The sequence below is a fragment of the Megalobrama amblycephala genome, linkage group LG3, assembly GCF_018812025.1.
Source record: "Megalobrama amblycephala isolate DHTTF-2021 linkage group LG3, ASM1881202v1, whole genome shotgun sequence".
In the NCBI taxonomy this organism is placed as follows: Eukaryota; Metazoa; Chordata; class Actinopteri; order Cypriniformes; family Xenocyprididae; genus Megalobrama; species Megalobrama amblycephala.
This window is the reverse complement of record NC_063046.1, coordinates 31,540,444-31,557,468: the sequence shown is the minus strand read 5'-3', so window position 1 is coordinate 31,557,468 and position 17,025 is coordinate 31,540,444. Positions and strand designations below refer to the sequence as shown.

Below are 17,025 nucleotides of genomic sequence, written 5' to 3'. Positions count from 1 at the left end.
TATATATTGTAGTAAAAGATCCTCAGGGGACTTAATAATACTGTACTATTGTTGCAGTGGTCCTCTTGTTACTAAGCCAATTGTTTTGCACATAGTAATGGATAATTTTTTTATTAGTTGAAGCTTCAAAATAATTAAATTACTAAATAATTTGTGATGGACTGGCCATCTATTCAGGGTGATTTACTGCCTGCAGCCCAAAACACTGGGAAATGCTCCAGCATCGCCCAACATTAAGTGGTAGGGAGATTAGATGGATGGATTATAAAATAATTTAATCTCAAATCAATATTTCATGCAACGGTATTTGCATGTCAGGGCTCTGATCTCCATGTCAAAACTTATCTTTAGAAAATAACCAAAGACTATAGAATAACACAAGACGCGTCACTCGTATTATTACAAATGAATTGTGCAACGCGCAATATGGCGGAATAAGTCCCGCCTTTTAAATAAGAGCCAATCGCCGATTGGTAAAGTCATTAGCTGCGTTCCATTCGAGAGGGTCCCTACGCAGTGTTCACTGCTCCCTACTCCTTGAGCACGGTATATCCGTTGAAGTGGACTTCGCTGACAATAATCACTCATTTGGAACGCACTACAAACATCATCAAAGAAAGTCAACGACAGCGTCGCGCAGATTATGATATAACAAGATATTATAATTTAAAATGGACTCTTAACAGATTTGAAGCTGTAGCCTCTCATGCCTATTTGAAAATAAATTCTCATTTTGGTTAACTGTATGTATTCTTAATCCACCGTCTGGGTCTCATCTCGGGTGCTTTCTTTTCCACGCGCAGCCGCATAGTAAACACTTCTGAGGTAAATAAAGTAAAATAAAAAATGACAGCCTCAGCTGCTTTTCAACACTTTTACTTTGTCATGCCTATTCATACAATAAAATATGCAAATACACTCATCGCTATAACCATTCATACTTTCGTTCGTATAATAATAACAAAATGTATGAATACTCAAAACACATATGTAAATTCCTCCATCGGAGAGCCGTTTAAAAACTCTTTCAACGGCTCTGCTCCATCGTAGTTCTGAATGGTGGCGCGGTGCGCGATGACAGTTGGGTGATTTTATCTCTCTACTTCCTGTGAAGTGATGTATCGATGTTCCCTTATTCCCTATCCCGTTCGCAGTGCCCTTCGAACTGAACATGTTCGCTCCCTTCGGAATGGAATCTCACTTAAGATGGCGAAATACCCTGTGAAGTCCACTTCGCAGTCCACTTGCGGTCGAATGGAACGCACCTACTGTGTCACTGCAGCGGCCGTTAGAAGCTCTGGTTTCTATAGAAACAGTCAGAGGCGCGCCTCTGAAATGAGGCGCAAGAGACGCGCATTAGGTTAATCCAGCCTGAAAAATATCGTTTTTGTCATGATTTGAGCGTTTAGAAACAAAATTTATGAGACAGTTGTTGTTAGATTTCATTGGTGATTTCAAATATGAAATTTAATCGAAAGCTTGGCAAACAGCTTTGGAGAATTTGATGTTTCCCCATTCAAAGAGATAGGAGCTGCACTTGGATGCCCGAGAGGCGTTTCAAAGATGGCCGCCGAGTGAAATGACTTGTCTTAAAGTGACTTTGAAATAACCAGCTGACTGTGCATTATCTCTTATTTATACTACGGGGGCTGTTGAATACTCGAATCTCGAAGGTGTGCAATTATTTTCAGGGAAACGCACGGCTAAAGTAGTTCTAGCAGGTCTTGACCGCATTACAGTTCCATATCACTTCGCCAAATTTTCAGTTATCTCAATAGGTCCTCACAACCTACAACCGCAAAAGAAACAAAACCCACAAGGACACCGACCAAGCAAATAAATATAGTAATAGGATTAAAACAACAAATTATTGTCATGTTTTTTGACACAAAATACGTTTTATTGTGTCCTGAAAGCGCATACTCTCTCGCTCTCTCTCTCTCAGACGTACGCACTTATAGTACGGACACACACTCACACAGAAAAGTTTGTCAGCGCTGCTCTGATGAAATAATCAGTAAAATAGTCTAGCAACTTAAAAGATACATAACTCATCAGCGAGGTAATATCTGTGTGGTTTTTGAGGTAGATTAACTTATAGTTTCACTATTATTAGAGACACTGCTGCCATGAGAGACGGGTTGTGGCTGCATTACCACCTTGGGTTTGCATTATTTTCTAAGAATTCAATGGCCCATCATCATTTATTCCTTACTTTATATATCTACTAGATTTTGGACAAAGTGTACCTTAACTTTTGTTTCTGAATGAAATTTCCAAGTTTGGCACGTAATTCATCCCGCATCGTTTGTCGTAGACCCATGAATGAGGTGTCAAATCGACCAGCTTATTGAGGAGAGGTGTGCTATGACTTTTCTAAGCAATCGGGTGTACGATGTTCGCACAGCGTACGAAAAATGGGCTGAAAAAAGTCCCATAGACTTAACATTGGGACAAAATCTGTGAGATCATATCTTTGGTTTAGAAGGTCATAGAGACTTGGGGCTGGGCTCTTTTGACTCGGCCTATCAAGCAGACAATAAGCAGTGACTTCATAGCCACGCCCTAGCAACCAATTACAGCAACCGAGTGGCGAGTTTTGCCACTGCAAGCACCATTCACATTTTCTTCAGGAAATGTACATTCTAGTTTTAAGTTCATATCTTCCCTGACATAGGCTATATTGGAGTGAAATGGCTTCTAGAACAAGAAAAAATGTAGGGTGGGACTTGATTTTGTCTATCAGGAACTGACTGGATCATGGTTTACTATTTGCTGTAAGTGACAGGTTGTCCCATCCACGTCACTAGTTATTATTATTAAAGATTATAAGGGCACATGAATTAATAATAATAATAATAATAATAATAATGATGTGCACAGATAAACCATTTATAATAAATACCGCAATATTCCATAAAAATAAGAAATGTCAATTTTGATTTCATGGTGACTTTCAACCACAAGTATGGGCAAATTACACTGTTTTTCCATCAGTCCAAAAGTCTTCCAGTGTTTGTAGGGTGGATTTCAAATCCTGAGGCCTTCACCATGCTTAATATTTTTGCTCTGTCTTCAGATCCTTTGGGGATCCACATTGGTCAGTTCAGTCAAACCCTTGTGCCCTAGGTTTCGCCCAGAGAACTTTCTCAAACTAAGGTCAACAGGCTGTCAGAAAGAAGAAAACGTATAACATTCCCATACGACGGGGCTTCCACTGAACAGACAATCAATTTTTCAGCTTTGTCTTGTCACTGCAGGCTACAACCGCCACTCCAGCTGAGAATAACAGCAATGACCTGACAGCCAATAAACACCTTCCCCAGTTTCCTCCGCCACATACGTAGGGGCCAGTAAAAATCGACAATGCCAAGGTGACACATTAAGCCCCATAAAAATATTTGTGGGCTCTGTGTGCTTTTTTTTTTCCTTTTATGAGCATTTTGTCGAGTGTTTACAGGCCTGATCTGAGATACTACATCAAATACATGGTGCAGTAAATCAAACATGACTTTCGTTACCTTTGAGATAAAAGACACTGAGAAGGGTTGTAATCTATTCAGTTCAAAAAGGACAAAGAAGGTTATCAGTTAGTGCACTACCACTGCAGGCAAAAAATAAATAAATTAATAAATAAATTCAGAATTTCAACCAAGATTGTGGAAAGAAAAGGCAGAGAGGATTGGGTTAAAAGGACTGTAGGCTGTTATGAAGGTTAGTGATTGAGGTTAGCAACTATGACAGGCCTATTAGCTTTAACATCTCCACCTGCTGACACATCACTGCCTAGCAGCAATGAGTGAATTAGATTTAACATCACATCCAGCCGCCACACATCTCCTGTCCCCCTCAACCCAAACCCGAATCATGAACAGCACAGGTTCCAGTGGCGGCGGGCTGTTTCTTTCTCCCGTGTGCAATAAAAGCTGATTAGAGTTGAAACAGTTGACCGGTCCTACCCTCCTTCACAGCTGCTGGATTAGAGGCTGAAGCCCATCATCTGTGAAATGAAATTTCAGATGGTCGAACAGAGACAGTCTGAGGTGCAGTGTACGTATACGAGTTTTAGAGAGTAGAAGGCACAAGGCACAACATGCAAGGTCACACATCACAGCTAAAAGGATCATATGAAGATGATAAACATTTATAAGTCAAGTGGTGACAGGACACACTTTGCATCGAAAGGTACGAAGCCCAGTTGTTAACGATAGATATGGGTTTGAATCAGTTGTGTTCAAAGCAGAGTTTTAACATGGGAAGTTCTTGAATCTTTAATGTTCTTAATTTTCTGAATAGCTCACTTAAAATGAAAATTCATTTTGCTAACTATTTGAGCGCATCAGGCCATGGAGACAGAAGGTTGAAATTTAAATCAAAGACTTAAAGGGTTAGTTCACCCAAAAATGAAATTTCTGTCATGAAGTACTCACCCTTGTGTCGTTCCAAACTCATTCCAAACTTCGTTCATCTTCAGAAATGCAAATTATGGTATTTTTGATGAAATCCAAGGGTTTTTTAACCCCCATAAAAAGCGACGTAATAACCATCATTCAAGGTCCAGAAAGGTATTAAAGACATCGTTAAAATAGCAAAACATGACTACAGTGGTTCAACCTTAAAATGGCTAGTTCACCCAAAAATGAAAATTATGTCATTAATGACTCACCCTCATGTCGTTCCAAACCCGTAAGACCTCCGTTCATTTTCGAAACACAGTTTAAGGTATTTTAGATTTAGTCCGAGAGCTTTCTGTCCCTCCATTGAAAGTGTAGGTACGGTGCACTGTCCATGTCCAGAAAGGTAATAAAAACATCATCAAAGTAGTCCATGTGACATCAGTGGGTTAGTTAGAAGTTTTTGAAGCATCGAAAATACATTTTGGTCCAAAAATAACAAAAACTACGACTTTATTCAGCATTGTCTTCTCTTCCGGTTCTGTTGTCAAAAGTCGCGTTCACGACTCCGCTTCTTCTTCTTTCCTGTTTTACAGCAGTTGGCATCCAGCTTATTGGTGCATTACCGCCCCCTTCTGCTCCGGAGTGTGGTTCACGACTCCGCAGTGACACTGCTGACGTAAGACACTGCTGACGTGTTATCTAGTGCGCCCGAGCTCCGTTTACAGTCTGAGGGAGACGCACGCTGTATTCAAGCTATTCTACATTGTTTGTATTTTGGTATTGCTATATTTTTTAAAATGGTGCGTAAGTGTGCATGTCACGGATGTCCTAATTGCCAAAAACAATGACGTAAAAGTGCATTACCAACGCCGACAGATGAAAGGATTCAATGGAATCAATTCAATGGAAAGGATTCTGGAAAAGAATACAATGCTGAATAAAGTCGTAGTTTTTGTTATTTTTGGACGAAAATGTATTTTCGATGCTTCAAAAAATTCTAACTAACCCACTGATGTCACATGGACTACTTTGATGATGTTTTTATTACCTTTCTGGACATGGACAGTCTACCGTACATACATTTTCATTGGAGGGACAGAAAGCTCTCGGACTAAATCTAAAATATCTTAAACTGTGTTCCAAAGATGAACGGAGGTCTTATGGGTTTGGAACGACATGAGGGTGAGTCATTAATGACATAATTTTCATTTTTGGGTGAACTAGCCCTTTAATGTTATGAAGTGACGAGAATACTTTATGTGCGCAAAAACAAAACAAAAATAACGACTTTATTCAGCCATTTCTTTTCTTCCCTGTCAGTCTCGTACGCAGTGAATGCAGTTCAGTGCTTCCATGTTTGGACCTTGAATGACAGTAATTATGTTACTCTCTATAGGGGATAAAAAAAAATCTTGGATTTCACCAAAAAAATATCTTAATATGAACAAAAGTCTTACGGGTTTGGAACGGCACACGGGTGAGTAATTCATTACAGAAAAGTCATTTTTGGGTGAACCCTTTAAAAACAGTATGTTCATATAAAACTAAAAGAAGCACCAGACAGAACCTTTTCTTCTAAGAGTGTATGGTAATAGTAGACTTATATGGCACACTATTTGTATGGTCTATTTTTGTAATTTCAACATATTTCAAATCTAAGGCTACAGCAAAGCTGGCTGACAAGGGTGCTAAGACATATGGAATGGATTGCAGGGTTGCCAGATCTACATAAAATCATTGACCAACCAAAACTGACCCAATGACCAATTAAATTACCCCAAATACCAAAACTCAAAATATGCCACTCCTAAAATTGCATATTTTACAGACATTATTATAACCTGAAAATGACTGTATAATAGTAATTATAAACTGTCTGTTTTTATAAATAAAATAATCTTACTTTAAGATTGACAGCTGGTGAAAAAATTCCATTGGTGGGGGTGGTAATCCTTTATTTTAGAACTATTCGAAAGGTTAGTTCACCCTAAAATAAAAATTCTCTCTAACCCACCCTCAAGTTGTTCCAAACCTGTATGATTTTCTTTCTTCTGCTGAACACAAAAGAAGATGTTTTGAAGAATATGAGTAACCAAACAATAAATGGGCACCATTGACTTTCATAGTATGGAAAAAAAAAAAAAAAAAAAAACCCCACTATGAAAGTCAGTGAGGCCCATCAACTGTTAAATTATGACATTCATTTTTGGGTGAACTATCCTTTTAAAACTATTTACAGAATACAATCTAAAATAAAATAATCAAGATATTCTTAAGTTTATAACAGATGCATTAAAAAAAAATGCTTCCATAATTGACTTATGATACTATTTTTAATTTACTAGCAACATACTGGAAAGACCCGCCAATCTGTTACCATGGAATGAAAAAAAAAAAAAATGTAAAAGTAGCCCAGTTCAGTGGGAAAAACCGCAGACTCGTCAACCCTGATCAGCTGCTTTTTACATTTTTAAAATGTGTCAAACATCTAGTGTGACAGTGTAAGATATTTAGATAACCAGACCCAGATTTTTTTTTAATTTTTTTTTTTATTAGATATTCATTTAACATTTTAAATACCATTATACCTCAAAGACATACTGCATAATGATTTGGTCATTCCCTTGTTTCCCTTGATTGTAAGCAAAACACTTGATTCATGATTATAATGCAATTATATTCTTTGCTGCAAAAAGTTCCCTTCATACTATGTGGGTTTTATACATCATATCTCAAATAGATAAGTTAAATCTGAAGATGACTACATAACATGCTTGAAGTTTAACCAAGTACATTCATGTAAACTGACTGCTTAACAACTGTTATCACAAGCAGAACTGCAAAATGTGTTATGTAGCGCAGGATGAAAATGATAAAGCATTAATAGTGACACAATTATATTCTGAGATGTTAAAGTAGATTGGTTTTCTAACTTATCTAAAAATAAAACAAAGTGCTGATTTTAGGAGAATTATTTAGTACAGGTACATATCTGGAGATTAAACAATATAAAAATAAGACTAACATTCAGGTTGAGCATATTGACTGTCTTTCCAAAACTTCTTTACCTTTACCCTGTATCTGAAAAGACACTTTAGAAGAATATGAGGCACAAGTTACAAAAAGTGCAACGATTGCTGTTTTTATAAGGCTATGCTAAACTCCTTAGCTGAGCAAAAATGTCTCTTGCAACTGTTCGATTTCCTTTCTTTGTTTCCCTCTCGACAAACCTTAAAAAGGTCACTAAATAAATATTTTTTTCACATAATAAAGATATATTTAATGCACTTGTTGTCTGTAATCATGGTGCTATGAATGTAAACTCTTCATTTCACAGAGATTTGGGGGTTTTGGTCCTGGATAAATTGCAATCACCTTCATATCACAAAGTCTGTAATTTAGTTTACCATGTGGTATAGCTGAGAGGGAGAATGATTTATTTGGGCAGGTCAGTACAGGTCACTGAGGCCTGCTATTTTCCTGGCCTTCTGCATCAAGGCTCGCAACTGGAACTGTTTTCTGGAGAGAAGGCGCACATGCTGCACACAAACACACACAACAGAATATTCACATTAATATATTTCCAATATTGTGTTTTAGCTTAGACAACATGACAATGACAAAAAGTGCTGCTGACTAACCTTGAGGAAGACATCCAAATCAATGACATCTCTACGTAACGCTTCACCCAAGTAGAAGATAGTGTCCTCTATGGCGTTTTCTTCAGCGTATAGGTTCAAAATCTGCTTATAAAGAGGAGCGGTGGGCACAATCACATCATCAATGTCATTGTCCTCAGATTGATTCTGCATTCTTTCCAGGGCAGCAGTCAGCTCCTCATCTTTCTGCTTGAGGCAATCAATGTTTCTGTCCACATCAGTCTGCGATTCAATGGAAAGAACACCTTTTATTTTTACATTTTATAAAATATTTAAAAGTATTCTGTTAGGCAGATACTATGTTAAAAAGCTACTTATTATATTGCATAAATGAGTAGAGTTACAAGTAGGGTTGTCAAAAGTCCCGTTACTTCAGCATCAAGTCAGTAGTGAAATGTTGAAAATGTGACGATACCAGCATTTCCCACTAGCATTTTGAGTGCTATTAAGTGGATTCTGACTAACTTAAACAACTCTGATTGGCCATTGTGTTCACACGCTCAACATATATGTCTGTGATTGGATACAATGATCAACGCTTCAAAAACATGTTGTAAATAGAAATCGTTCACGCTCTTCACTGAGTGCTTACACGGATACACACGGCATTTGCATTTGCAAGCAGGCGTCTATCAGCGGACCGATCCGCTGATGACCGGATGCTTTCAAACACTACCATGTACTTTCAAACACTGTATCTGTGTAAGTCTTTGGTCCCGTTTTTGAAGCATTCATCATTGTAGCCAATCACAGACATATCTGTTGAGCGTGTGAACACAATGGCCAATCAGAGGTAAGTTTTAAAGTGGACCTATTATGCCCCATTTTACAAGATGCAAAATAAGCCAGAGTGTGTATGTGAATTTTTAGCTCAAAATACCCCACAAATAATTTTTTATAGCATGCTAAAATTGTCACTTTTTGGGGTTGATCAAAAACGCGCCGTTTCAGTGTGTGCCCTTTAAATGCAAATGAGCTGCTGCGCTCGGCCTAAGAGGGCGGAGCTTCAAGAGCTGATTCTTCTATGTCAGGATTCTGTCAGGACGCACTATAATATCAGAAACTGTGAATATATGCTGCATGGAGATAGAACAGGTATAGTTTAGTTCAATTACAGTTATAACTGATATTGTCTTCTTGTTTTTATCCACTATATTAGTACAAGTTTGTTGTATCGGACACCATTCGACTTTACAGATGAGTTTTATGACATATATTGTACTTCACACAAAAGATGAAGCATCCATTTTCCCACTAGAAAATCACTGTAAAAGCTAAATAAAACACAGTGCAAGTGTGCATTAAAATATTATCCATAAACTCTCTCTCTCTCTCCCTTGCATTATCATCAAGATACACAGTGAAGTACACAGAAACACTCCTTACAACTAACAGTAAAGAAATATATAAAGACCTTATGCCTTTTCGGGTGGTGCTTAATAAACTGGTAAACTTTATATCCATAAATCAGCTCCGATGAACTGCAATAAAGTGCTCTCCCCTTCATTACTGCCGTATCCAGTATCACTCTGGAGACTGTAAGCTGGATCACGAACAGTTTACTGATCTATCCTTAAGTAACAAATTTTTAGCACAACCTCTGTTTTGTATTGTCCCTTTGTATCGACATTCGTTCACAAAATCCGGTGTGAAATGATTCGCGCAGACATAAACGAATTTCGGTAGAGTTGAGGGAGCATTTTCTTCGAAAACAAAATTAATCCACCTCGTTTACAGTGGTTCAGATTTAGGGAGTAAATGGAGAGAGCTATTTGGATTAATCCATCCAGCTACAGAACACCTAAAACGGTTGGGAGACATTCTCGTCAGTGCAGTAATGGCAGACTGTGTAAACTCGCTGTGAACGCACTCAGGGCGGTTCTTTGTTAAAATGGCAGTGTCTGTCAACATCCGTGGGCGGGGCCTGTGGCTAATGTGACGTTACATTGCCAGGGATCTGCAATCGGCTTGTTTTGAGACACTGCTTATGATTTATGGGGATAAAAAAAGGTGTGGCTGGATTTTTATCACTATAGGGTGGTTGTGTACACTCACACCGCCAACACACATTTATAGCCAAACACCATGCAAAAGTGAATTTTGCATAATAGGTCCCCTTAATACGCTCAACAGCGCTCAAAATGCTAGGGGGAAATGCTGGTATCGTCACATTGTTAACATTTCAGTAACGACTTGGTACCAAAGTATTGGTACTTTTAGCATTAGTCACTATTATCTGAGGTATCATCAACAACAAATCAGAATGTTTGGCTCATTTCAACTGTAATTGTGCAATTAAAAATATTTTTTTTCCATCTCTTATACCATTTCCAGGTCTAGTTTGGTCACCATCTCCTCCAGCTTCTGGTGTCCCCTCTTCAGGTCCTCCTCTGTCCTTTTCAGGGCATCCAGCTCTGCCTGTGCTCGATCCATCTCTTCTTTCATCCGCCTGCGCAATTTGTCACTGACCGCAGAGACCAAAGATGCACGGATTGTGTCCTCTCCGATGGTACCATCACGAGTGGGCCCTGAAACACAGAAAAAAAATATTTGCAGGTTTTTCAAAGCACAGATTTTTTTTTTCCAAGTTCACTACCATTCAAAGTTTGTGGTTGGTAAGATTTATTAATGTTCTTAAAAGTAGTGTCTTAAGTTGCTCAACAAGGCTGCATTTATTATCAAAAGTACAGTAAAGATACAGTTTAAAATAACTGTTTTCAATTTTAATATATTTTAAAATGTAATTTATTTCTGTAATGGCAAAGCTGAATTTTAGAAATCATTCTAATATGCTGATTTGGTGCTAAAGAAACATTTCTTCTTATCAATGTTGAAAACAGTTGTACCACTTATGATAATTTCATGGTAAACTTTATTAATGTCTTAAAAAAAAAAGTCTTACTGACCCCAATGGTAGTGCACTTGTTTTTGAGACTGATACAAGATTAGAAATGCATTAATTTTGATTTCTGGTGTCTGAGATTTCACTACTATTGCTCACCCACTGTAGTGATAGACGGCCCCGGGGTATAGAGAGAGGACCCTGAGGTAGTGGGGTATCCAGAGGCTGCTGCAGGATAAGGGTAGCCCTGAAATCCCCTGAAAGACAGAAAAGAAATATGGTCAAGCTTTATATAAGGTGGCCTTAACTACTACGTACTTAACAATTTGCTTAATGTACATACATGCTGGTGTATTATAATTACATTTAAAGTACTTGCATTTTATTAACATTTATAGTTACTGTCAACTTTCCCCTAACTGTAACTCAAACCTTACAAACCTTACTCTAACCCCTAATCCTAACCTTACACTTACCCCTAAACCTAACCAAACCTCAAAGTCATTCCATAATCTTGAAGGTGTTAGGCCATCTAATTTAAAGAGTGACCGAAAATATACAGTACAATTTTACCACATAAAAGAAATAGCATTTTAACAGCAAGGCTTACTGCACACATTTGATCTTTTGACACACTCAATATTTTGTCCCATCTCTTTATAATCATTTCAGACACAACAGCCTGTGCTTACATTAATGATCTGTCACAAGCCTGTCATTGATGTAGTATAGTTAGAATGTTTTATTAGTGGTAAATCAAAAGTGCTGATAAACGGCACCGACCAAGACATTAATTTACATGTCCAATATCTACGAAATATCAGAAGAATCCAAATAATTCTTCAAAGGAAAAGACTCTACTTATGAGTCAGTATAGGAACTATCATGTATATCTATATTTATATAGCACTTTTTACAATGCAGATTTTGTCAAAGCAGCTTTACAATGATAACTGGCAAATAATTTTGGCTGCACAGCAACTCTAGAAGAAAATGGTGTCTTTCTCCAGCTTAAGTAAGTTGCCACCAATGGAGCTACGATCAATTTAGGCTTACGATGCTTTTGGGAAACTCTGCCCAGCTCAGTTCAGCTATACTGGAGCTTGCCAATTCTGCTCACTAATTTAATAAAAAATAATTAATTAATACTCATGTCCTTCATGTCATTTCATTTGTACACAAAACCAGCCTTGAGTGTATTGCATGATTTTCATGAGTCTCTGAGAATTTTATGATGCGGTTCACCTGTGTGTATTTTTTCATTTACAGCAGGTCTCAACTCTGGCCCCCGAGATCCACTTTCCGAGCCAGTTTTGCTCTAACTCTAATCAAACAAATCTTCAGTACTACTGGCTGGCTTAAAAAAATAGGCAGCTGACATGTTGCCTCGCTGCCTTATCAGGCAACAACTTTGTAGGCAGCGTTTGTGCATGAGGGTACCTCACGAAACTGATTTTAGACAGACTTCTGAGGCAGCGTAACGGTTTAATGATCTACAGCAGAGTAAGCTTTGGTGAAAACTAAGCAAATATTTAATTACTACAATAGTAATTTCTTAACAGGAATTACACCAGAAGTGGAAAACTTTGGTCAAAACCATACACTTACACACAAACTGACCACCAATCACAACATTCAGACGCCATCTTAATTGGATATCAAAGGCAATAGGCAGATCAGATGAAGGTATCTCAGGAGACAGGAAGTGAAGCTAACACTGGATTCGGACGTCCCTTGAATGCCTTCCTACCTTGGAATGCATCCTCCGAAGGCAGCATTTTTAAGCTTTCGGACACAGCCCTAGAAATTTATAGGCAGGTGAGTTTGATAAGGGTTGGAGCTAAACTCTGCAGGAAAGTGGATCTTGAGGGCCAGAGATACCTGAATGCTGGTATAAAGGGTGTTTTCACACCTATGGATCGCTTGTTTTTTTCCGAAACAGGGACTAAATTTGTTACAATGTTGCATTTTCTTCTTGGTTCGGTTCGCTTTCACATGGCAACATTTCAAAGCGTACCAAAATGTGTTTAGGCAAGTCACATGCGAGTAAAACTGTCTCTTATTGGTCAGAGTTTTCTCTGCGTCATCCACCACTCACAGAATCAGACACTACCGCTTTTTATATCATATTTCCCGTTATGAGTTATGATGTCATTTGGTCTGTTGGTCCGTTAACTGGGTCGGATTGCTTTCACATCTCAAGCGAACCGCTCCAGAGTTCGTTTGAAAGCGTACGGAGACCACCTCTTCGAGCAGGTCTCGGTACGCTTGTTTGGTCCGCTTTTAGTGCGCACCCGAGTGCGATTGCTGCTTTCACACCTGCCCAAACGAACCGCAGGTGGAGAAAATGAACTCTGGTACGATTCAACCGAACTAAATAAGGCAGGTGTGAAAGCACCCAAAGTTCGGTTGAATCGTACCAGAGTTCGTTTGCCCCTTTGGTGCGGTTCGTTTGGGCAGGTGGGAAAGCAGCAATCGCACTCGGGTGCGCACCAAAAGCGGACCAAACAAGCGTACCGAGACCTGCTTGAAGAGGTGGTCTCGGTACGCTTTCAAACGAACTCTGGAGCGGTTCGCTTGAGATGTGAAAGCAATCGACCCAGTTAACGGACCAACGAACCAAATGATATCATTTTCATAACGGAAAATATGATATAAAAATCAGTAATGTCTGATTCTGTGAGTGAGCACATTATTTACAATATCTGAAAGCCAACGAGCGCCTCTGGTGTGTAATTACACTTCTCCGTGCGAGAATGCTGTCCCGACGAAGTCTCAGTTCCCGCTCTGCTTCATTATAAACTTCAAATGGTCTCTCTCGACAGACACACGGACAACAGGTCGCCTACTAGACAGCGCTGGGAAATCCAGAGATGGAGAGAGAGAGAAAGAGCGCGGGTTTGAATTTGCCGCAGCAAATATGAATTAACTGCGGGAGAGACGGCTACATTTATAAAGTGTTTGTGTGTGTCTCGACAGTTACAAATAAAGCCACAATAAGCTCATGGAGCTAGCTTGTCAATCATTATTTTGATGGATGACGCAGCGAAAACTCTGACCAATAAGAGGACAGTTGTACTCTCATGTGACTTGCCTGAATGCATTTTGGTACGCTTTGAAATGTTGCCATGTGAAAGCGAACCGAACCAAGAAGAAAATGCAACATTGTAACAAATTTAGTCCCTGTTTCGGAACAAAACAAGCGATCCATAGGTGTGAAAACACCCTAAATGAGGCAGGTGTGAAAGCACCCTAAATGTCTCTGTGCTGAAAAATGCATGCTTGACCCACTTTATTTTAGGTCTTTAACTACTTGTGTATTACCATTTGTATTACGATTTTTTATTTATCTACTTGTAAATTACAATTTAAAATAACAGTTTTCTATATAAAATTTATATCATGAAAATGATATGTTTTAAAATGTAATTTATTCCTGTGATGGCAAAGCTGAATTTTCAGCGTCATTACTCCAGTCTTCAGTGTCACATGATCCTTCAGAAATCATTCTAATATGCTGATTTGCTGATCAAGAACATTTCTTCTTATTATCAATGTTGAAAACATTTGTGCTGCCTAATATATATGTGGAAACTGTGATTTTTGTTTAGTTCTTTGATATATAGGAAGTTCAGAATATCAATTTAATGCATCTCAGCGCAAAAGTATTAATTTCTTTCAAAAAATAAAAAAAATTTGAGTACATACTCAACTGGTTGACTAAACAGCCAAGATTTGTGACTTGCACACTGAAAGCACTTACCCTGGATTGGCAGAGTGTCCTTGACTATAAGGCAAGCCTGGTGTGCTTGGCATGTAAGAAGCTGGAAGAAAAAATAAAATAAAATAAAATTATTGCTAATTCTCAAAGTCAAAATGCTCTTACAATTGTAACATAAATCTTAAAATGCATTATAAGCTCACTGTTAGGTGGGCCTGCTGCCGGGAAAGCTGGGTAAGTTGCCTGAGTAGTGGGCCGCGAAAAGACTGGTGGTTCCTCTCCAAACACCACAACCATCACCTGGATTAGTCCCAACAAATCAGACTGGGGCTAAAGAAGAGAAGAGAAGAGCAAAGCAAAGGAAAAGTGCATAAGTTTACGCCCTCCAAAATTAAACAGACAAATATTTTAAAAACACACTTACAGGTTTCCATTCATGCAGGTATGGGAGGTAAATCTTTCCATTGGCATCAACGTGTTTCCCGGTTTTTATCATCATGGCACTTGTGGGTTTGACAAAACATATGGGAGGATTGTAGGGATACGTGTCTAGAAGCCACAGGCAGATGGGAATGTTGTACACATTTCCTACAGATGAGGAAAATATTAAATAGTTAAAAGGGTTCAACCTAAGGAAATTACTCATCTGGATACAGCTGGATTGTTAAGGCAGTCTGAAGAGTGGGAAAAACTCAAACACTTCTTTGAACGCAGTATCTCTATACCTCGGTAGTTTACTGGCACCGTTCCTGTGAGACTCAGCAGCTCTTTGGTAGAGCCATCATTGAACACTGGAATAAAAAATGCTAAATGAGTGCAGACCAGGGCAATATATTTACAGTACAAAATGAATTGATATCACTCAAAAGAATCAAAGGACTAAACATAACATTACAATATATGAACACAGATGAGTCATTTATACAAAAAAAAAAGTTTCTTCAACATATCTATAAAACACCCTTGAGTTTGTGTATTATTCAGAAAATTTCAAAAGCAGTGCAATATATATTTATATATTTTTTGCAAGGAAATATTAAATACGGTTCTCTCTTTGAAGTCTCCCAACTCGTTAATACATAATTTTATGGGGGAAATCATTGATCGTTTGCTTTGAAAGGTGGGTTTCTGTTTGCCAGCAATCCTTCAGATTCTTTGAACATCTCATTTTTCAATGAGACTTATGTAACAGTATTTCCTTTCTAAAGCATCTGACACATTTTACCCCACAGCTACAACTTTAGGTAATAGGCTTCATTTAATAATTCATAGCCAATCTCTAGCCAAATACTTTTGCTTTGAAATAAAAAATTTTATGCAGCATGTAAAATACACTGACACAAGTGTTTTTAAAAAACAAAACAAGCATTTAAAACAAGCTTACCACTTATATGCATCTGTAACACATGACCTGTATATGATGGGCCATTATAAAACTGTCAAAAAACGACAATGGACCTTTTATCAGAATTTAACGCTGAATAAAAGTAACATTTTTGGAAAATACTTTCAACTAGGTGTCAAGCTGAGGGAAGTATGACAGACTTTTAAGGGAAGTATGAAGTTCTTCTCAGGTTCACGCAGGTGTCTTAGCATAGTAACCACAGGTAGAATTAAATGAACTATGCACATATTCCAACTTTTGACTAAAAAAGTGTGCAAATACTTTTGTTTTCATTTAGTATACATATAACTAAAAATGAAACCAAAAGTATAAATTACTTTATACAGCCGAATTCAAAATGCTGCAAACTTATTTTCTTGTTATCTTCATTGAAAATAAATGTCAGGTGCTTTTTGAAATATAAGCAATGACATTCAAACATTTCTTAGTGTCGCTGAAGTTTGGAGCCACAGTAAGTCTTACCGTAGTTGTCCATCATAGGTTTAAGATCTTTATAGTGAGGCGTTACGTTTGATAAGTCGCGTGCGGTCAGATCCCTGTATTTATAAATCTGCGTAGACAAAAAAAAAACATTACCCAGATCATAGAAATCACTTTGTAAATATCTTCTCTGGTATGTAAGTGTTTAACATACCTTCGCCAGCATTTTCCGTAGAGAACTGTCGTTCATTGCCGTCATGTTTACAAAGATTATGAACTTGTGTTTTACTTAAAAAGACTGTACAGCGTTTATCAGTTAAATTATGTAGTTGTGTTATGGACGTAAACTCATAAACACCAAATCATCGCATCCATTACTAACAAGGAAATCACGGCTGAACTTGCATTACTTCACTTCCGGTCATATGACTGATGACGCAGTTGCACACGTCATTGGCAGAAGTGCAGGTTCTGCTGCACTACAGTATAAATAATAAAAAAATAATCTTGAACTTTATAAATTCATATTTAGGATGTAGTAATTGAGTAAAATGTGACTTTTTAAGATTTTAATTTACTTT

The 17,025-nt window shown here is 38.0% G+C and overlaps 1 protein-coding gene across 1 annotated transcript; it reads right to left on the bottom strand.

Moving 5' to 3' along the window:
• Positions 1 to 6,926: 6,926 nt before the first annotated feature.
• Positions 6,927 to 16,877, bottom strand: tsg101b (tumor susceptibility 101b). The gene is made up of 10 exons (XM_048185152.1): positions 16,659 to 16,877; positions 16,487 to 16,574; positions 15,345 to 15,410; positions 15,044 to 15,207; positions 14,823 to 14,949; positions 14,662 to 14,722; positions 11,058 to 11,155; positions 10,382 to 10,584; positions 8,039 to 8,278; positions 6,927 to 7,936 (listed from the first exon to the last, which is right to left on the bottom strand). The coding sequence occupies exons 1-10, from the start codon at positions 16,701 to 16,703 to the stop codon at positions 7,847 to 7,849; spliced, it is 1,182 nt and encodes a 393-aa protein (XP_048041109.1). The 5' UTR covers positions 16,704 to 16,877; the 3' UTR covers positions 6,927 to 7,846.
• Positions 16,878 to 17,025: the final 148 nt, after the last annotated feature.